The 22,522-nt window shown below is 45.1% G+C and overlaps 1 protein-coding gene across 6 annotated transcripts in view; it reads left to right on the forward strand.

Annotated features, from left to right (window-relative positions):
* SEPT6 (septin 6) overlaps window positions 1-19,635 on the forward strand; it is a 63,159-nt gene extending 43,524 nt beyond the window's left edge. The window contains exons 6-11 of one of the 6 annotated variants that reach the window (XM_008571226.1): window positions 534-630; window positions 3,607-3,775; window positions 6,826-6,958; window positions 9,335-9,525; window positions 11,786-11,829; window positions 15,339-16,038. In XM_008571226.1, coding sequence (XP_008569448.1) covers window positions 534-630; window positions 3,607-3,775; window positions 6,826-6,958; window positions 9,335-9,525; window positions 11,786-11,789 — 594 coding nt within the window. In that variant the 3' untranslated portion in view covers window positions 11,790-11,829; window positions 15,339-16,038. Of the gene's footprint in view, window positions 1-533; window positions 631-3,606; window positions 3,776-6,825; window positions 6,959-9,334; window positions 9,526-11,785; window positions 11,830-15,338; window positions 16,039-16,548; window positions 18,427-18,626 lie in introns of those variants that run through there. The other 5 variants (XM_008571227.1, XM_008571225.1, XM_008571223.1 and 2 more) reach the window with 5 other exon arrangements.
* The last annotated feature ends 2,887 nt before the right edge of the window (window positions 19,636-22,522 follow it).

The raw sequence follows: 22,522 nt of genomic DNA on the forward strand, positions 1-22,522 counted from the left end.
AGTATGAGCTCTGGCTCCAGAGAAGGATGAAAAGAAGGACAGGAGAGCTCGGTCAGCCATGTGGTTTTAGTATGTACCTATGCTTGGGGCTCTCACACTCTGGGGAGGGGAGAGGGCCAGTGAACCCAGCCAGCCCCCTCTGTTCTCCTTCATCCTTTCTGTCCACACATAACCCCCCTCATTCCACTCACCCACCTTCCAAAGGCTCTTCTCAGCAGCAACTAGGAATAGTGAATAGCTTGCTAATCTGTGTATCTACTTATTATTCTGCTTATTTTCTCTCTTTGTCTATTCCCTATGCATTAGGCCAGGTCATTGTTATTTTCTATTGTGAATTTCTGAACAGCAGAAGCTTGGACTAGGCCTCTTATCCCCACACTGCTCGGGAGCTTAATAAATGCCTCTTGATGACGACAGTGAGGGACATTGCACTGTGAGGGCCTGAGGCCCTGGAGATGAGCAGCAGTTGTATTGTGGGATGCTCAGTGCCTTTCCTCTGGAGTGTCTGAGCTTTCTTTTGCCTTCTGTTTCAGGCCCACCTGCCATTTGCTGTCATTGGCAGCACAGAAGAGCTGAAGATAGGCAACAAGATGATGAAGGCACGACAGTATCCTTGGGGCACTGTGCAGGGTGAGTGAGTCTCCAGGAGAGGGGCTACACTCAGAGAGTCCCTTTTACCTCTTTGCTTATCTCCAGCCCCTGTGTGACAAGTCCCTAACTTGTCCCCAGTCTCTGCTCATTTGGCTTGGGTCTCAAACAGACATAGGGGTTGCTAGCAGGCAAACTCTGGCTCCATTCCTGGATTCTGTGATGTGAGCAAGCTCCCTTTTTTCTCTAATGGAGAAGGCATTCCTAAAACAAAAACAAATGGACTTTGGAGCTAGGTCGGAAGAAATGTGCAAGAAAGCATGTATACTTGCCCAAGTGCACCAGGAGATGTGCAAGAATGTTCACAGCAGTGTTGTTCATAATGACAAATAATTAGAAATGACCCAGACACCCATTAAAAATAGACTAGATAAATTGCAAAATATTCATATAATGAAATATTATATAGCAGCAAAAATGAACTATACTTACATCTCCATAAATAAATCTCAGAAACATAATGTTGAACTAAATAAGTCATAAGAGAATACAAATTGTAGGGTTCCACTTAGATGAATTCCAAAAGGAGCCAAAACTAAACAAGATATATATGTATGGATATGTGTATCTATATATGTATATGGAATTCATATGTAAGTGGCAAAACTACAAAGAAAAACAAAGGAATGTTAAACCCCAAAGTCAGGATGGTGGTTGTCTCATTGCCAGGGGGTGAGCGTATGGAGAGAGGGGCATGAGATCGGGAAGGGGCATGCAGGGGCTTCTAAGGTACTGGTAATGTTTAACCTGGGTTGTGGAGACACTGGTGTTAATTTTTTAAAAATGCTTTTTAAATTATTTTAAAAAATTGTACATACACATTTCATATACTCTTTTGTATGTATGATTATTTCACAATTTAAAAACAATCAGATGTATATACACTCAGGAAAATTCCTTTTGTGGTCTGCCTGACACACATTAAGTTACCCTCAGGGCCAGTCGGTTCAGTGGATAAGACAAGGCCCAGGACACTGCCATGAGCAAGAGAGGTCTCTGGTCCTTGGAGTCTGCAGCTATAAAGTGGGCCACAGATTGCAGGGGCACCATGTGAGAGGTGGCTGTTCTTCTGTAAATTCATCCCTACCACTGGGCAAACAACTGAAAGCAGGTGGTGAGTTGCCCACATCACATACAAAGGCTGGCATATTTTAGGGAACACCAGAGAGCCACTGGTGATTGCTGGATTTTCCATAGGTAGGACAAGACCAGTTATCTAAACTGTATTCTGCCATTTGGGGCTGGCCATGCTCCACTTAGGAACATTTGTAAATGGCTTCTGGACCAATAGTCCCGCCCTGGGAATGAATTTATGGTCTGAGAGACAGGAACCTGAGGTGAGATGAGGAGAAACCAGTGACATTGTTCCCATGACTTACTTCCTCTGACTTGTACTACCCCATGCCTAACCAAAAAGGGGGTTTTTGAAAGTTTTTCTTGTAAGTCTGTGTTGACTATTCTGTTTGAATGAGGAAGAAGTTGTATGTTGCCGGGGCAGCCTGCAGGGGACTTGGGGTCACTCCTTCTGACTGACCACAAGGATCTCTGTCCAGAGAGGGAGGAGGAGATGGCACATAGCATGATCCTGAGAAGTTGCCTAACTGATGCAATTTTTGATATTAGCTTATGTTCTATGACAGCAGGGGACTTTATCCCTAATGCAACGGGTCTTAAGCAGAGGGGTTATGTGAGCCGATTTGGGCTTTGGAAAGGTTACTCTGATGACCACAAGGAGTCTGCTGCCACTATGCCCAACCCTGTCATCCCAGACCCTCTCTCTGCCCTCACTACCCTCTCCCAGACCCTGCAAGACAGAATCTGGGATGACTGTTTTATCTCAGATATCACTGTCCCTACCTAGTCAGGCCAAACACCACCAGCTGACCCATGCCTGTGGACACCTTGACTGCTCATGACCTTCTGTTCTAGCCAGAAATCAACTTTGCTATGATTTGGTCCACATCTCCGTCATTCTTGGCCACTGCCTAAAATGCAGTCCTTTGCTGCGCTGTCTTGAGGAAGCGGCTTGTTCACTCAGGTCAGGCAGTAGGGTCCACTTTCACCTGGTCAACATTGCTGCTGTCAGGCCATTATCCACCCTCTACAAAACACCACCTTAGAAGCTCTTACCATTCAGATGGGCCATGCCTGCGGTCCACACCCCTCCTTGTCACTGTCATCTATCGAATCCTAGTTCTGTCCCCTTATTCTTTGGAGGCTTTGTCACCTGGTCATAACCTTTGCCTTCTCCCTGCATTGCCTGAGTTTGAATCCTAACTCTGCAAGTTACTAGCTGTGTAACCTTGCCGAACCTCATTGAGACCCTGCAAGGACTGCTCCTTTCTCTGCCTGATAAATTCCTATTCTTCTTTCCAGAGTCGTCTTAGGGATTCTCTCTTCGGTGAAACCTTCACTCCCTCAGGAGTTCTTAGGCCCCCCTCTTCTGGGCTTTCACTGCACCTTGGCTATACCTCCATTTTTGTAATTTTTGCATTGTATTATATTCATCAATTTACATCTATTCTTCCACTCAACTAAGCTCCTGAGGGCAAGACTCCATGACTTCATTTCTGAATTCCCAGTCCCTCATACAATACTGGGAACAGAGATTCCTCAAGTATTTATTGGATGGATAGAAGAATGTGCATGTGCTGTTGTTGTCCTAAAAGTGATGCGGAGCAAACATTCCTGTGAGGACTCTGGTGAATTTGGGTCGAGGTGCTACTGAACGTCTTCTTAGATATTTTTATGGTATTACAGTTTTTCATTACTGCCATTTTGGTAACTTCATTTGCATTTTCAGTAGAAAAGAGAGTTAGGAGGTAAATTCATAAGCTCTGTATACTCATATTGCAAGGCGATGTCACTGTCAGACATTTCGCCTCTCGTTTCGTCCATTTCTGCTTCTGCTGGCCTTCCTTTCAATCTACTTTCAATACCCCAACCCCCGCTGTGCAGTTGAAAACGAGGCCCACTGCGACTTTGTGAAGCTGCGGGAGATGCTGATTCGGGTCAACATGGAGGATCTGCGGGAGCAGACCCACACCCGGCACTATGAGCTGTACCGCCGCTGTAAACTGGAGGAGATGGGCTTCAAGGACACCGACCCTGACAGCAAACCCTTCAGGTACCGCTCCCGCCAGTCCAGCCCACACGGTGGTGTGGAAGCCTTGCCCTGGAGAATTCACAGGGGAGGCGAGACCTAGAGGAGCAGGGGTGACTCACTCGCCAGTTCCACTTGCCTGTACCCTCTCCGCCTCTACACACCCTCCAGGAGAGCTACGGCAGGGCAGGCTTGGGAAGCCCTGCTGCCCTGCTGAAAAGAGCAAGGCAAGAAGGAGGTTCACATAACCAGCAAGGCTGATGCGCTCACTGCCGTGCATGCGCACGCGCATGCGCATGTACACAGGCACGCGCACGCACGTGCATGTCAGCACCAGTGCGCTGGAGAGGAACCCTGAACTGGGGACTAGTTCCACAGGGTGGCAGTTTTTGATTATCCTCTATCCCTCTTTCTTCATCTGGCTCCCGCTGTTCAGGCAGGTTTCCAGTCTGTTCTTTACCCTCCTCTACACTCTTAAAACCAGATAGGACCAGATAGCAGTCACTTTGCACCTATTGATGAACTGGAGGCTCTTCGTTTACTGTCCTTAGTGTTTGCATTCAAGTGCAGGTTTTGTTTTGACCGTAGGATGTTAAGAATTATGGGCATATTTTTCAAATCAGAATCTGAAGAGGCTGGCGGGTTAGCTCAGTTGGTTAGAACGTGGCGCTGATAACACCAAGGTCCGGGGTCTGATCCCTGTGCCGGCCAACTGCCAAAAAAGACAAAAGGAAAGAAGCTAAGATGCTTTCAGAGGAGAACGTTTCTGAAAGCAGTTTATTATGCAGATAAGAGTGGTATACTAAGTAGAAGTGTCTGATCTATATGCCTCCTATGTGACACAAGCCCCGCATTTTAAATTACCGTGTGATACCTTTTATCATGGCTTGGTCTTCTTTCAGGAAATGTCAAGCATTGCTAAGCAAAGCGAAAGAGATGTTTGTGGGCTAAGAAGGCTTTCAAATGGCCTCGGAGATCCCACAGAACCAGTTCACAGCAGAAAGCCAAACTGGGAGCAAAGTATAGCTAGTCCTTTGGGGATGCCTGCTTCAGGAGAGGCAGACTCACTGCCCTCCAAGGAGAGGCAGGATCAGGAGCCGCTGGAGCTACTGGGGTTGGAGGAAGGCCTGCTTGTGTCTCTGGTGGGAGCTCCCTTAGCTTGTTCCCTGCTTCCCCTCTGACAGCTTTAATCTGCATCTATGGAGGAAGAGGTGTGTCTCTACCTGCTCATTTAGTCCCCTCCCCTCCTCCTTTGCTCCATTCTGAATACCTCTGATTCCCATGTCTTCACCCTCTTCACTCCTTTGCTGGCTTCTTTCCATGTTGCATGTAAACATTTTCATACTAAAGAAACTCTCCCTTAACCCTGCTCTTCTTCACCAGCCTATGCTCTGTCAAGAATCTTGGCTCTGATGGGAAGAAGAAAGAATTGGTTTGTATTTACTGGCTCTTCTTCGTCTCTCATTCACTCCTTGACCCAATGAAGTCTGGCTTCTGTCCCCAGCACTCTATTGAAATGTCCAAGGCCAGCAATCGTGGTCTGAGTGTGGCCTTTGGGTCCCATCTTATTTGATCTCAACGCAACACTGGACGCTATTCCTCACTGCCTCCTTCTTGAGATACTCTCTGCCTTTGGCTTTTCTAGTACTGGCCAGGCTGGTTTTCTTTCTATCTCTCTTGCATTCCTTCTCAGCCTGGTGTGCAGGTTCACTTTCTTCAGCTTCCTCCTTTAAATGTTGATATCCCTCGAGGATTCTTTCCTAGGTTCTCTGCTCCTTTCACTCTTTATTCTCTTTGCAGATGGTTCTTTCTACTCTCACAGCCTTAAATACCCCCTAGAAGTAGATGATTCCCAAGCTAAAATCTTACTTTGGATCTCTAAATCCATTGATTCAACTGCATACTGGACATTTCCACTGAGATGTCCCTTAGATGACCTACCTGAAACTCAAGCTGTTTACAGTCTAATTCATCTTCTTCCCTCTTAAATGAACTCCTCCTCCAGTGTTCCCTGTTGCAGTTCGTGGTACCACCATCCACCTGGTTGGTTGCCCAAGCCAAAAAACGGAATCATCTTTGACTCCTTCCAAGTCCTGGGAATTCTGCTTCCCTACTGTTCCTATAGATCCCTCCATTCCCTACAGGCCTTTAACATTAAGATTCTGCCATTTCTTGCTTGGATTGTTGGAAAGTCTATCCTTTACACCATAGCCAGAGAGGTCTTTCTCATTTTCAAATTAGACCCAGTCAGTCCTCTTGCTTAAAACCATGCAGTGGATACATGTCCAAGTCTTTAATATGGCATCCAAAGCTGGTTCTCTCCTTCCGGACTCAGGAACCTCATCTCCCACTCCTCCAAGCTTACCTGACACTCTCCAGCCATGTTGAACTATGCCTGGCTCCTCAAGAATGCCATTCTTTCTCCACATGTGCCTTTACACCTGCTGCCCCCTCTGGAGCACAGTTCCTTCTCTTCTTCACCATGCTAACTCCTATTTCTTTAAAAATAAGTCCAGGCTGAGGGCAGGGGTACTTAGCCCAGGCATCTCCCACTAGACCATGAGTGCCTTAATGGCAGGCACAGTGGCTGTTGGCTTAGTGACTAGCATGGTGCCAATTAGTACTGTGTCTAGCACATGGTGGCATCTCAGTAAGTGTTGGTTGAAATAGTTCACTAATGTGCTCAGTTTCAGAGCCAGGGTCAGGCAACATAATGCAGTGGGAGGGCCCAGATGAAGAGACAGGAGACCCAGTTTCTGGTCCCAGCTCCACCTCCAGTTAGCCATGTGATCTTAAGCAAGTCACCTCACCTCTCTGGGCCTCAGTTTCCTCATCTGTAAAGTGAGATGTTCTAAGTCCCTCCAGTTCCCCAGGGCTGCCCCATCCCCCTCAAGCAGCCCTATGATCATGCTGTCACATGCCAAACCAGCTGCCCAAACCTTGTGGATCTGTTTTTGCCTGTCTCAGAATTGGGGAAGGGAGGATAGAGGAACCCAGGGAGGATTGTTGGGGCCAGTTTTCATCAAATAGGAGCCATTCCGAAAGCAGAGGAATTAACCTGACCATGTTCGCAGTTTACAGGAGACATATGAGGCCAAAAGGAATGAGTTCCTAGGGGAGCTCCAGAAAAAAGAAGAGGAGATGAGACAGATGTTCGTCCAGAGAGTTAAAGAGAAAGAAGCGGAGCTCAAAGAGGCAGAGAAAGAGGTAATTTTGAGTCTGGGTGCCAGACAGGAAGGGAAAGGAGGCTGAACATGGCATGGGAGCCCAGGACACGGGCTTCTGCCTTGAGAGAGCAGCCAGTGGGAGTCTTGTGGCCTCTGGACAGGAATGGGGCACAGCATCTGTAGCCCTGCTTCACCTGGCACAGAGAGGGGACTGTAAGATCTGTGTCTTCTTGCCCCTATTCCCCAAGGTCAGGATGTTTTCTCATTCTGTGCTACTTAATTTTTTATAATCTCCCTGCCCCATATGGTATAGCCAGTAGCCACATGTGGCTATTTATGTTTTTTAAATGGTATTTTTAGACAAATAATAATTGTATATATTTATGGAGAGCAATGTGATGTTTTGATACATGTTTGCATTGTGAAATGATTAGATCAAGCTAATTAACATATCCATCACTTCACATACTTATTTTTTATGGTGAAAATATTTAAAATCTCTTTTAGCAATTTTGAAATATGCAATAAAATTTAAAACTTGGTTTTTCAGTCGGGTTAGCCACATTTCGAATGTTCAATCCTCATGCGACTAGTGGCTATCATGTTGAACAGCACAGATACAGAACATTTCCATCGTCACAGAAAGTTCTATTGGGCAGCACTGCTACAGAGTCAAGTCCTTAGGTCAGGTGACGGCTGATTCTTTTCCCTCTTTCTGGGAGTGTGGAGCTCAGTAGGGACAATTGATCACTTTATTGGCTGTCCTGCCCCCTCCTGCCTTCTCTGATAGATATAGGGAAAGATGATCCTAGACAGTCCTGGAAACTTTGCTGTAACCTAAGACAGCGACACCTGGGGCATCTTTTCATTTATACTTGGATATTCTGTTCCATTTCATTTTAGAGTTAGGAAATATTTGTGCTGCTCTAGTGAGTTTTTAAACTAAGGTTTGACGGTCCTATCTGGGGTCTTCATTACTTAAGCTATGCTTACACATGTGTACTTAGTCTTCTAATCGATGACCTTACCTACTGATTGGTGGGTCTCCCCTACCAACTCACCTACTGCTGCCAGATTAATTGGCCTAGGGTACGGTTTTGGTCATGTCAGCCACTGTTTCACCTCTCTGGGCCTCAAAACCCTCAACCATAAAGAAGGGAAGCACTTAATTATTTCCCAAGTCTCTGCTGTGACTCTCAAGGATTATCACCAAAGCCTGTGCAAAGGGTATTGATTTTATTTCAGTTTCACTTAAAAGAAAGTCACCCAGTGCTTTTAGAAGGTGAGGGGATCTCAAAGATAAATAAATAAAAGTGCAGTAGACAAAAGCCAGGTGAAAATAACTGATAAGCAGCCCAAGTGACATCCCTACCCCAAATGACTAGTAAAAGCTGGGTTATATGGTTGTACAGCAAGTCTGTCATTCATCACACCTTATACTAAGCAATAGTCCCAAATACTCATAGGACCTGGAGAACTGACTTGCTTCATGGTATACTGCAAGTGCTACAGAATCCTAAATTCTCTGCTGAATCCTCAGGAAGAAAAAAAAATAAAAAGTAAAATTATGCTTGGTCTGCTCTTACTATTCAGGGTAGTTTATCACATTCTAATTTGTGACCGCCTGTGCGTTTTCCTCTCTGATCCACTTACATAATATTCTTGCTGTTCTTCTTTGGGTCTCTGGTTCTATTCAGGGCTAGTTAAGCCTCCCCTTGGTTAAAGCTGAGGTCTCCACACTCGTTCCATTTTATAAAATCCTTTTATCCTTCCATGTCCAAGGCCAAGTATTTCCTTTGAGCAGTTTCGCCATTGCTGAAGTTTTCTCTGCAATCCATGGTGATCGTCCCCGATTGCAGGGGTGAAGAAAAGGCAGGAGCTCCTTACATATGGGAGGTCCCATTATATAACCCTCTAAAGATTTGGGTGACCTTGGGAAAATTCCTTAACTTTTCAGACCCTCTGTTTCCTCATAAAATGGAGATAATGCCAGAACATACTTCATAGGATTGTTGTAACAAATAAATGAGTTAATAATTATAAAGTGCTCATACAAGTCAGTGCTTTACCTATAATAAGCACCCAGTAAATGCTCTATTAACATAATTGATATTATTATTAGCCATGTGTAGTAACTGTGGGGACTCTTTTAAACAAAATGTTTGATTAGGCAGAATGCACTGTTCCTTGATTATATTCAGGAGTAGAGACTTTGAGATAAAGTGGCAGGAGGCGAGAACAATCCAGAGCTTGGTGCCCTTTGGTGCCATCATGGCAGTCCCTGGCAGAAATGTCTGCTGAGGTCCCAGTGTCCTGCAGGGTTGCAGTCTTGCCAGTCCCCATCCACCCTGGGCTTGGCTGGGCTGGGGGCTGCTCATGGGGGACTCTCTCCAATCTCCCTCTGCTTCCCTGACAGCTGCATGAGAAGTTTGACCGTCTGAAGAAACTGCATCAGGACGAGAAGAAGAAGCTGGAGGATAAGAAGAAATCCCTGGATGATGAAGTGAATGCTTTCAAACAGAGAAAGACGGCAGCTGAGCTGCTGCAGTCCCAAGGTTCCCAGGCTGGGGGTTCACAGACTCTGAAAAGGGACAAAGAGAAGAAGAAGTAAGTAGTAGGCTGCTCTGGGTGGTGACTTCTTTTTCCTCCTGCTCATCCCCTCAGGGCAGGAGCTGGAGGCTGAGGGGGCTCAGGGCTGATGAACAGAGGTGAGCCATGGGCCATTAGACCCATTTGGGTACCTATAACTGGTCCGTCTCATTGTCCCCATGGGACCCTTGAATTCCCTGAGTTTGGGAAACTGAGAGTAGGGGAGGGATGTGGACCCAGAGGCCCAGCCCCTCTGTTCAGCCTGCTTAGGAAAGCCCTGCAAACTCAAGGTAGCTGATAGAGGGAGGGAAAGGAGAGGAAGAGCAAAGGCATGTGAGAGAACAAACGAAGGGAGGAGCAATTGGAGCCAAGTTATAAGAAAGAGAGGAACAAAAAGAAGGGCAGATAGAGGGTAGCGGAAGAAAGGGAGAGCCTTTAGCAGAAGCCTCTGGGCACCCTCTTTCTCCCCCACACCCACTAGAGGTTATAGCCCATCTGGCTTCCGGGCCTGCTTGCTCGTCCTATATGTGAGGGTGCTCACCTCTCCATGCCTGTAGTCCAGCCCTCACCCTGCCTCGGTCCTCACTCGCTGCAGCCAGCAGAATTTAACTGCTGCCCCCAAAGGCTGCAGCCAAGCCCTGGTTTCCCACCCCTTTGCTGTCCCTCCCTGCCAGCTGCTTAGTTGTGCCCAGCCTGGGGTACTGAGCATTTAGTGGGGAGTCCTCAGATGCCAGTCTGCTCCATCCTCAAGCTGGGGAATGGTTTTAAAATCAACCTGTCTCCCCTGGTATTTGGTAAGTCAGGATAGCGTGGGCTCCTGGTTACCATGTGGGTCAATCATCCTGACCCAAACCCTATCTCTGCTTGCTGAGGTTACCCATTCCTTATCTCAGAACCAGAGAAAAGTATTTCTGACAGGACCTTTACAACACCAAGACAACATGTAGTGGTCCCCCTGTGCTCTGTAGTTGTTTGTACACTGTGACTTGAGGAGCTCCCAGATGGAGCATTTAGCAATATCCCTACTAAAGGGTCCTAAGGTTCCGAAAGATGTCCATGGTCATGGCCTTCTATTTTTAGCCGAATGTTACTGGACTGAACTATTGGATATTTGCCGGAAGGAAGAAACATCTTTCTTTCCTCTGTGCCTGGCTTATCACTTAGGAATAATACAATGACTTTTGTACAACAGTAAAATATTTTATATTTGAAGGCACTCAGTTTTGCAATCTGATTATTCTTTTAAGTGTGTAATTTGAACATTTTTACCAATTAGTCCAGAGATTTTTGTTACTGAATTTTAACACTATATGTCAAATTCACTGATTAATTAACTTTTTTATATACCTGATGTATAAAGTTCAACTAGCCAGAAAAAAAAAGTCTCTTTGGATACACCATATATTAACTTATCTGTCATGGTGTGTGTTAGTTATACAAGCAGGAATGGATTCCTATTTTTAAGATCAGAAAAATCTAAATTTGTCTTCCAGCTCTAACCTGCTGCCATCATAGTCCTGAGGTATTTGTTAACTCAATCTCTGGGTCAGCTTCACAGCCTGCACACAGGAATTAGGAGATGAGTTTGTTCAGACTGTAGCTTGACACTAAACTATAAATACTCCCTATTCAAATGTTCAGTGAAAGTTCCTCCCAGACCAGGCTTTCCCTTCATTGCCTCAAATGGACTGACTTCCCCCCACGCCAGGCAGAAGACCTTATATAGGGAGATGCTTCTCTCTAGTCTCCAGGAATATCTGGGGTTGATGACGGCACCCTTTTCCAATTCTGAGATGGGAGAAAACCTTACTGGCATGTGGCACCTCATATTAGCAACAGGGACCTAACAGAATGGCCTGTCCTCTTCCATACTACCAGATGGATAAGTGGTCCGAGGTCTGAGCTTCTTATGCAATTCCATGAACAACTGTTAACTACTGGAAGACCCACCATTAGACCTGTGCCACTCTGCTCTCGTAGTGATGGTGGTGGTGGTGGTGGGTTTTGAGGGTAGAAATGGTGGTGGTAGCATTTCTTCTTGAGAGATGGTGATTGGGTCTAATAAGTCACATATTCAGAATTTCCTTTGGCTGCCCTTAAAGAGATGAAGAAAGGGTACCAGTGTTTCAGGGGTCCCTACCAGTCCACCCTTCCCTCATCCCCTCCCTGCTATTCCTAATCTCTTTCGATCTCTAATTCTTCATTGTTTGTGTCAACTCATAATATTTGATTTCTTCTCATGCTCACTCCATCTTCATCAGCTCTTACTGTTTTACAGTTAACTCTGCTGTTTGCTGCATGCTGCATGAGACCCAGGTCCTGGTAAGCTTTATTAACTCTAAATAGAACTGGCAGTGGCTTCTAGAGCATACCTCCCCAAATCCTACGCCCCCAAAACACATATCTAATCATAAAAGAAGCTACTTTGTTGGTCTAACTGTTTTCCTCTTGTGATTTACAATATTAAGAAATAGCCTGGTGTGATTTCAAGTGTACATGTGGAATGCCTGCCTGATTAAGAGGGGGGTGTTTTCAGACTTTTGCTGCTAGAACAGCTAGGTAGCCTAGGTGAATCCTGTGATCAGTATTTGAGGTTTCAGTTTTGGCAGTCTTTTTCTTAAAGAGCTGTAACCATTACTTTCAGAACTAACTAAACTGTAGTGATAAGAGAAACTTTTGGGTTCACAAGCCCTCTCCTGTAATGTCACAGTCAGCATTGGCCCCCAGGTTTGGGAATGTCACAGGGAAACTTGCTTCTCTGTTTCCCTCTGGTGGCTATTTCTTATCTGAGGCGTTCAAGTTCTCAAATTTCCTTTGGCTGTGTATCCCCCCCAAACCATAATAAAAGTGGGAGAAAATGAAGAGACCTCAGATATTATAGAGAATTACTTACATTTAATTCTACAAGTACAGCTTCATGAGAACCTCTGATACGGAGTTAAGCAGGTAACCTTTGGTAAGGATTCCTGAGGGCTAGATGTTGTGTCTACAGAAGTTTATAAAGCAGTCCCTGGCATCACATAGTTTGTAGGAAGAATAAAAGCAGTGATTAAGCACCTTCTATCTAACCTACTAGACTCAGGTAGTGGATGGAGAGGGACTATAAATATTTTAAATTTAACAGAATTGGGTTTGTTATCATTTTTTTAAACTTTATGATGGAAACTTTCAAACATAAACAAAAGGAGAGGATAGTACAGTGCAGCCCCATGTACCCACAACCCAGCCCCCAGACAACCATCAACATATGCCAATCCTGTTTCGTCAATTACCCCTGACTTGCTGAATTATTGTAAAGCAAAACCCATGTCATTTCATCTGTAAATACTTTAGTATCACTAAGAGATAACGACTCTTAAAAAAAAAAAAAAACCTAACCACAATCCCACCATTATCAACACCTACAAAATTAACAATAATTCATTAACATAAAATGTCTAGTCAGAGTTCAAAACACCCCAGTTGTCTCATAAATGCCTTTTTACATTTGGTTTGTTTGGATCGGGGGGATATAAAATATTGAGAAGACTTCTCTCCATTCAGCCATGTACTTTATGATTTAAATGGAGAGCCTGCTGCTGTTAGTCACTAAACTGATTGCTGCAGCTATTGCACTGGGGACTTTGGAAAGCTGGCAAAACATCCTACTTTCAAGCAAATCCTGAAGAGAAAGTCCATAGAGGATTCTGAAACATAAGGCCCATGAACTGTGCCAAATAAAACAATCCTAAAAGAACAATGAAATGATTTATTGTCTGGCTTAAAGGCAAGTCTCAGAGCCCCTGCTAGTCGACTGGAATTAAACAGCCAATTTCCATTTAGGAAGGCTTTAAATTCCTAGAGTGTCTGTCCAGTGCTATAGTTCCAGTGCCTAGCAAAGTGTCTGACATGAAGTAGGAGCCCAGTTGATGTGTATTTTCTTTGTTCCCCCATTTTCAATGAGGACCGCAGGAAAGACGTAGGCTGGTAAATTAGATTTCAGTTAATTCGGGTTTCATTGCATGTGGCTTGACACAATTTCATTCAGGTTTCTTCAAGTAAGTCATTGTTAGTGGCCATTCTTAAAATGAATTCTGACAAAAACTATAATTAAAGCTACACCTTACAAGTGAGAGGCAATTGGTAAACAGCTGGAGCAGCCAACCCCAACCCCAGGTAGGTTGAATTTTCCTGGCAGGCTTCTCCCCAGCAGACCACAAAAGCAGTTCCAGACCAACTAGTCAGGGGACGCTTTGGCTCCCCATGATCTGAAAGCAGCAGAGGCAACTTGCCTCCTCCCCAAAGCCCTCATTCTAGGGGTGGTTCCCAAAGGCCACCTAGAATGTAGGCAGAGTGAGGATTACTGTTTCTCCCTAGCTTTGGAATTGCTTGAGGCACTAATTGTAACTGTCTGCAATTGTATAGACAGTTGCAGATACTATATCTCAATGGCTATTGGTCCTTGGGGGTGTACAGTATATGGACAGTAAACACACATCAGAATTTATCAGCCTTCCCATGAAGCCCAGAACATAGGCCATTGCAGTGTTTTTTCGGTTACTCTTCCCTTAGGAAATAGACAAAGAATAAAATGAGGTGAGCATTTGTATAGCATTTATTACTTTTCAAACTGTTTTCCCATAAGATATCTCATTTTATCCATACAACAGTTCTCTGAGGTAGAGAAGGAAGGAATGATCCTCAATTTACAAGATGAGTGAATGGAGGAGCAGGGAGTTTAAGGGACTTACCAAGGATCACACAGTGAGTTAGTGGCAGAACAGGAACTAGAATGCAGAACTCCTAATTCCTGATATAAATTGCCAACCACCTGAGAGAGAAAGAGAGAGAGAGAGAGAGAGAGTGTGTGTGTGTGTGTGTGTGTGTGTGTGTGTTTGTATCCAAAAAAGCATATGTATGTATATATGTGTGGGTAGGGGATGTGGGTGTATTCACTTTGAGGAAGTGACTGTATAGACATACTCATATCTGCATTACTTCTAGTTATTCCCCCAAATATCTAATAGTCTTTATTTACTGGGATAAATGTATTCTTCAGGTAGTATACAGGGGCTTAGATCCACAGCCAAGGAATTCTTGGGGATGCCTTGGTGTGATAGAGTCTTAATTAAACAGCTCTGACCCCAGCTGTGACTCTTTCTTTGTGACCACGGGCAAGTCAGTTGATCTCTCTGTGTTTCTCCTCCTATGTCAAATGGAGACTGATACTACTTGCCCTATTTATGTCACAGGGATGCAGGTTAAATAGGAGAAAGGTCAAAGTGTTATGTGAACACAAACCAATAATGGGTTTCCATAGTTCAGGTTTTCAGGTAACTATGGTTTGGATCCTAGGGTAGAGCCCAGCAACCATCCCCACACACTTTGCAAGCAGGTCTTACCCCAGGGTACCAGTTAGCTGACTAGGACTGTTCTGAAGGCTACCTGAGATGAAATCTCAGAGCAGTGCATGGCAGCCTAGTGCTCTATCCAGTGACTTGAGGCTACCCGGAGATTTGCTGAAGGGATTCATGAACTAGGTATCTGGATGGTGGTAGTGAGTGAGGGAGCATTAGTCAAGACCTAGTAATTAAGAAGAGAGAAAAAGTATTTTTGTGGCTGTTGGTCATTATTTTGCTAGCTAATGCCACTACTGCTGCCATTCAGGGGTGTGTGTGAGTGTATGAGAGGGAAAGCATGTTCCCAGGTGCCTGTGCAATAAGACCGTAAGACCATCTAACATAGCTATATTCTAATTTATCCATTAGTCATCATGACTTCAACAATTCTGACCTTTTTGGGGGTCCATTAATCCATCCATTCACTAACCCAACTTCTCTTTTCATTTTCAGTTTGGGCTTCCTGTAAACGCCCTTTTCCTGCGCAACAGAGCTGGGCCTCCCTTTCTCTAATCCCCCTTAACACATCTGGGGGCATACAACCCATGCCCTCCCCTCTCTTCCTGCCAAGGTTTATAGAAGCCTGAGAGTCTGAGGACAGTGTCTGGCCTCTGGTCAAGAAGCCAGCAGTCACATGGCTTTGAGATGCATCCTGCATTCCAGTCCCCCTCCCAGCACCCCCAGTCATCCATGTCCCCTCACCCTGCCATCTTTGCCAGACTGTAACGTGTTCAGGGGTCCCATCCACTACTCTTCACGACCAGCTTCCCTGTTTGAACTCTGATCTCTGCTTGTTTCCCTGAGGTATTTGCATCCACCATGGCTGAGTAAGCACTGGCCAACATGGCTTCCCCATCAGTCTCCTGCACTCCAGTCAGTGGTCTTCCCTGGCCCCCAGAGCCACAGCCCATTCTCAGAAGGTTCCAAAAGGAGATACCTGATGTCTTTTCCTCTGGCTTCTTCACTAGCTCTTTCCAGCTATGATTCACTCAAAGTAACTGCACTCAAGCTGTGTGAAAAATCTGCGACAAGTTTATTTACACCAAGCCCTGCCCATAAAACACGGCTACTGGAGAAGACAGCATAAATTTTCCCTCTAACTCTGAGTACCCCACAGATGCAGAAGGGAGAATAAACCTGAATATTATTACCAGCCTAGCGTCTTGAATGATAGCCTTATAGAATTCTCCTGAAGTATTTCAGCATGTTGGTAGAGGGCTTCATACCATTCCAAGAAGGTGAAGCCAGTAGCAGGAATAACAATCCCATTTCATAAAGTGGCAGATGGAGTGGTCAAAGAATCAGTGCTTCAGGGTTTGCTCTGATGAGTCGTGATGATGATTTTTAATATGCATTTTGCACATGTCCCCCAGTAAGAGGTGAGCCTGTCAGTTGGAGAGAAGAAAAGAGGGGTCCTGCCTTGGAAGGTCCTTAACTTTATCTCCAGTCTAAGGCTTTGATATTCAAAAATGCCCCAGCCCTAGTTTTTATAATGGGTCCCATCTGATAGGCTTTGGGAACCCCTTTGAAGTAGAGAGCCCTCCATTGTCAGGGCCATGAGGCACAGTGGCCTTTGTTGTTTGGCCAGTGACAGAGTGAGAGCTGAAGGTGACCTGGCAATAATCTGTGGCTAACACGCCGTCTCTCTGCCCTTCCTTTGCAGTAATCCATGGCTGTGTACTGAATAGTATTCCCTGCTACAGCTGGACTGGACTCCATTTAGCCTTTTAAGCCAAGGTTCCTATTTTAACTGACAGTTTTCCTTTGGGATGCCAGGGAGCTGGGCCCCCCACCCCTGCCATGTACTTCAAGCCCCACCTCTTTTTGAGTCCTGCAACTCACTCCTGCCTCCCAGTCCCACTGGCACTGACCATGACCTTCATCTCCTTTTTAATTTTTTTGAGGTGGTTTGTTTGATCATTTACTTTCAAAATACACAAACAAGGCTATGCCAAATATTCAGGCCTTTTTGAAGTGTTGAGAAGGGGGAGGGGGCTTCTCTGTTTAATAACAAATAATAATAGGAAGCAAAATATGAGCAAAAAGTAGAAAAAGTGAAAAGCCAACATATGCACACACTTTTTTTCTTGTTGGTAAAGCAAGAGTGCAGTTTTGATATGTATTGTTTGGTGAGTTCACTGATCGGTTGGTGGCCAGAGGCAAGTATGAAAGTGATGCTGCTAAAGCATAAGCTAGTTTCTCGGGAAAATCCAAGTCAGAGAGCAGAGCATTATAGGAGAGACCCTGTGCTTGGAAATAAAAACCAACAGACCAACAACAAAAAAACCCAAAACCAACAACAACAACAACTCAGTTGCTCAGCCAGTAGCTGAGAGAGATGCTGAGTTAGGGCCATCATGTCTCCTTGGAAAAGGCTTCTTATTTGCAGCTTTGATGTGTCCAGCTTCAGAGCTGCCTCCCCAGAAACCCAAACTTCCAACCAACTGGTAATCGCCATCCTTTGGATGATTATTTGCATCACAAACAGGAGGCCCCCTTATTTGCATTACAAACAGGAGGACCCCTCATTTGCATTTGTTTGCCAATTAACTACTTGAGGCTTGTGGAGCTCTGAATACTTCATAAGTTTTAGAGCCACACAGCCTTTTGGTGACCTTCAGATAGTAAGTGGGAATTTTAAATTAAGGGGACATTCGGGGTCAGTAAGACAGATATAACCCACTTATTCCCTAAGAGGAAATTGAGGCCCAGGGAAGTGAAGGGACTTGCCGGAGGTCCCACTGATGTTTCATGGCAGAAGCCATGCTAAATCCCATGTCTTTTGACTCCCAATCCATTTCACAAAGGGATGTTATCTATATTTATGCTCCTGGAGACAAGGTCTTTTGATGTTGGAGAAACTGAATAGCCAGTATGAGAGGATCCCTGAGGTTTTTTCAGTACAGAAAAACACCTGAAGATGGGATGGGTGTGGGCGAGTGAAGCTTGTTAACTGGTCAGCTTTCCTGCAAGTCTGGAAGGGGACCCAGGCAAGTGTATGTTTAACAGGTGCCCTAGGTGATCCTTATAATCAGGGAAGTTTAGTAAACAAAAATCTAACCTGTGAGTGAACAAAAGGCCTTTAAAAAGTCGATCAAGCCTATTAAAAGAATTAAAATGCTTATTTTATTGGGTAGCTTTTCTCGCTTTAGACAGAAAGGTATTTTTCCTTCTTCAATGAAAAGGCTTTTTAATTAGTACAATTGTTACTATCTTTTAAAAATACCCTAAGTACTCTGTTTACTTCTGGTGAAACAAAACCAGTCATTAGAAATGGTCTGTGCTTTTATTTTCCTAGAATGGAGTGGCTTTCCTGAAACACACACACACACACACGCATACGCATCCCTCATTTCACATGCACACAAACACACACACACACACACACCACATGCATCCCTCATTTCTTTTAAGCCAAGAAGTTTGTTTTCCCTAGCTTCAGTGCAGATTGCTTTTGTTTTTGTTTTTTGTTTTAATCACTTGGCATTCACATGTGGCTGTTAATATATGCTTGTTTTTAATTAAAACAAGAAGCTTGAAACTGGTGTGTGGTGTTCTTAAAAACTTCTCAGCAGACTTCCCCATGGTGATGGCCCATTAGTGACCCCATTTCTAACCTGTCTTCTCAGAGTATAATCTGTGCTACCTCACACTGGCCACTCCCCTCCCCCTGTCTTACTTTGAATGGCCTTTTCTTTGGCTAATTTCATGTTTTCTTTCTCTTTCTCTCTCCCTCTCCAGCTTTTTTTAATCTTGTCTTCAGCAGCTGCACTAAGTATAAAGGAGAAGACTGCCATTATAGAAGAGTTAGGGCTCCATATTGTCTCAAACCAGAAATCACCCAATTCTCCCTCCCCTCAAACTGCGTGCACACACACACATACACCCCCCCCCACACACACACACTCAATAAGTGTTCATGTGTACCTGTGTCCAGGCAAGAAGCTCTCCTGACTTACATGGTATTTTAAATGGAAGTGTCTTGTCCTAAACTAACAAGGCAGGAAAAGAACCGTCAGAGCTGGAAAATGGACCAAATGTAACCTCAGAGAGACAACTACAGGACCACTCACCCAAGTGTAAGTGATTGGGGCAGGAGACCTCATCTGTGGCTGTGGAAGTACTATTCACAAGTTTTTGGTTGAGTTTTGAGTTTTTGAACAATTATGTGGTTCAATTGGTTGACTGTCCACGGCCACTATTAAACATTTCTGAATATGGAAGAGAAAGTCAAGTGACATTTGTATCTTCTTCAGCATTCCCAGACCTTCTGCAGACTCCAGCAATGGGGAAAAATGGATCCACTATCTAACACTCAGGTGAAGGGAGAGAAGAGAGGGGGTTTAAGCTTAGTGAGAACAAAATTTCTCCATTCAGCCTTCCAAGGCCAGTTGGGGTTTTGAGGGAAGATTTTGCTCAACCTGGGAGCTTTGATGTTGATACATCTGCCTTGAACTCATTAACTTACATCAAAATACCATGTGAGTGTGCTCGTTCCCATATATCCCTACCACCATCACCCCCATTCCGCTGTCCAGTGTCTCTTGAGAGAGCCTCTTTGCATGTTTTCCAGAATCTGTGTTTGTTTTTCCTTTCTTCTCCTTTGTTCTTTTTGCTCAAAGGTGTGACCAGTCACTGCCCCTCAGGGGCTTTCATTCTCCAAGAGAAACATCCCAGAACCAGCACTGTTTAGCTTGATACCTTTCTAATGTCCATGTCAATTTTCAATAAAATTCAGAGAAATGCTAAATGGCTGTGTGATCTGGTCCTAAATCATTAGGTGATGTGGCCCACCATGGTTTGCCTTAGGGGGAATGGGGGGGGCTGCCTCCCAAGTGGGTGATTTGAGGGGCTCAGAGAAGCACCACGAGCCCATGAAATCTTGCTAGGTAGGAGCCCTTTCCTCTATCTGGGCCTGAAATTCCCGGCGGGGTGGGGTGGGGGTGGACAGGAAGTTCTCTGCCTTTCCTTTATTGGCATGGATTTAACTGATCAGTTGAGCTAATTATCATCTAGGATAATAGATGGAGAAAGTGGAGCACCACACCCTACAGAACAAGATTCAGGTGAGTTTTAATTCTGGAAAGAAAAACAACTCTGCGTTGCATGCCTTCTCTAGTTTAATCCTGTGCTGTGAGTGTCCCCCAAATTCATGGATGACTGTTCTTTATGACTCAAAAAGCATTCTATAGATACCAAGTAGTATTTTGTGTCCTGTGTCTGCTGGAGAGGGAAGCCTCCCATCCCTCCAAGCATTAAAGTGGGCAACAGGGAGAGTGGTCAGTTTTCAGAATTCTGGTTGCGGGTGAGGTGGGGTTTCCTTTCCTCAGCTTCGTTTCCCTAATGGCCAGATGCTGAAGACAGGACAAGTAGTGGGCATCCTGTACGTACGGAGGCCTGCAGGCCTCTGAACTGATAACAGAGCCTGCTTCTGCGCAGCTCGCACACTAGGGGGCAGCCAAGTGAGAATGCTGGCCTGTGATGTCTCAGAGTGGAGGCAGGTACTGGGGTGTGGAAAAATATTAGCTCTGGAGGTAGACTTGCTAGCTTTATGCTCTGGGGCAAGTTGTGTTAAAAAACTTCTCTAGAAAAGAAGAATATCAGTGACTCCTTTGCAGGGTCATTGTGAAAGCTACATGAGCTAGTGAAAATTAAAGACATGGGTGTTCAATAAATGGGATCCCTTACTAAGGATGGAGTTTTCCCTGCACTAGAAAGTATTCACCGTAGGGTCCTCTAATCCAGAGTTTCCTCAACCACAGCACTATAGACAGTTGGGGCCAGATAATTCTTCATTAGGTGGGCTGTCCTGTGCATTGTAGAATATTTAGTAGCATCCCTGGCTTCTTCCCCCCCCCCCACCACCTCCCTCAATTGTGACAACCAAAAATGTTTCCAGACACTGCCAAACATCCCCTTTAGTGACCTAAATTGCCAAGAACTATTTCTGTGGCCTTCAGCAAGTCACTTCACCTCTTTGGGCTTTTTCTCACTCATACAATGATGACTTGAATTTATGGTCTCCCAGCTTCCTTTCTTTTTTTTTTTTTTTTTTTTTTTTTTTTTTTTTTTTCGCGCTCAGCCAGTGAGCGCTGTGATCGCACTGGTCATCCCTATATAGGATCCGAACCCGCGGCGGGAGCGCTGCTGCGGTCCCAGCGCCGCACTCGCCGAGTACGCCAAGGGGTCGGCCCTCCAAGCTTCCTTTCTAGTATCATATTCTTTGATTTAATGGTACAAAGACTGTCATTACTCCAATAAACATGGATGACTACCATAGAAAGAGATAGACATGGAAATAATAATTATGAAACTCTGAAAAGTGCTGTTATCTTCTGCTGTTCTCAGTTCAGTACACCCCTACACATAAGAAGTGTCATACATTTAGAAATATATCACTAAAGAGTTAAAGAGTGTAACGAGTCAAAGTCACCTCACCCAGTCTTCCTCCTTATGCAGGACTATTTCTGCCCAGCAAAATTATAACCAATTCCAGGACAACTGAGAAAACTTTTTTGTTGTTTTTTTGTATCCCTACTATATTGAGTACACAGTAGGTGTCGTCTAATTCCCGCTGACAGACACTCATTGATTAACTACTTTTGTGGCACAGGTTGATAGAGTGATTTAGCTGTTTGCTGCTGCGCAGCTTTTAACCCTCTTCTTTGGGTCCCTTTTGTATTTTGTACGTTTTAAATTGATACATGAGGGGCCGGCCCGGTGGCGCACTGGATAGTGCGCCGCTTAGGAGGCGCGGCAGCGCTGCCGCCCGAGGGTTCGGATCCCACATACAGACCGGCTCCCGCTCACTGGCTGAGCGAGGCGTGGGAGCAACACCGAGGTTTGCAATCCCGTTGCCGGTCCCTGGTCCGGTACGGGGGCAACACTGAGGGTTGCGATCCGTTGCCGGACACGGAAAAATAAGACAAAAAGACAAAAAAAAAAAAAAAAAAAAAAATTGATACATGAGATAAAGAATTATTTGCAATCGTGATTGGAACTGTGTAAACACGTATTGTAGGCAGCTGGAATGGCGTATGGATGACAAAGTGGTTGAGTTGAGAAGTGGCACTGTGGATGATTTTCTTTGCAAGTGTTTTGTTTTTGCTACATTTCCACAATAAAACTACCACGCTAATAATGCACGACGCAGAGCTTTTCAAGCTATCCTCTGAAGAAAAGGCGTCTGAGAGAGCTGACACTTTTTTTTAAAGGTGTAAAACTCATCCCAAAACTAAATCCCTTCCAAAGGACATGGTCTCACTGTCGCACTGCTCGGAAATCCACGGAAAAGCATCAGACTAGCAGTTGTCACAACCATCACCTTAGGGCACCTTCCAGGGATTTAACGGAACCACGTTCTCGAACCTCAGAGAACCCTCTTAGATTCTCTGTCCGTGGTCCCCGCCCTCCGCTTGTCACCATAGTGCGTCAAAGGCCCGTAGTCGTCGTAGGAGGGAAAAAAGCACGTCGCGCGAGATTCTGCGACGGGATTTCGAAGTTAGGGAATAGCCGTGGTGCATGCGCGCTGGCCTCACAACCTCGGGGCGGCACGCGGGGAGGTAGGCTAGAGCCCAGAGCAGGGGGAGCAGCGCGTGCTGCTGTCTTTTTTTCTCGTCGTCTCCGCGCAGTGCGCG

Source organism: Galeopterus variegatus, unplaced genomic scaffold (genome assembly GCF_000696425.1).
Source record: "Galeopterus variegatus unplaced genomic scaffold, G_variegatus-3.0.2 Scaffold669, whole genome shotgun sequence".
Lineage (NCBI taxonomy): Eukaryota > Metazoa > Chordata > Mammalia > Dermoptera > Cynocephalidae > Galeopterus > Galeopterus variegatus.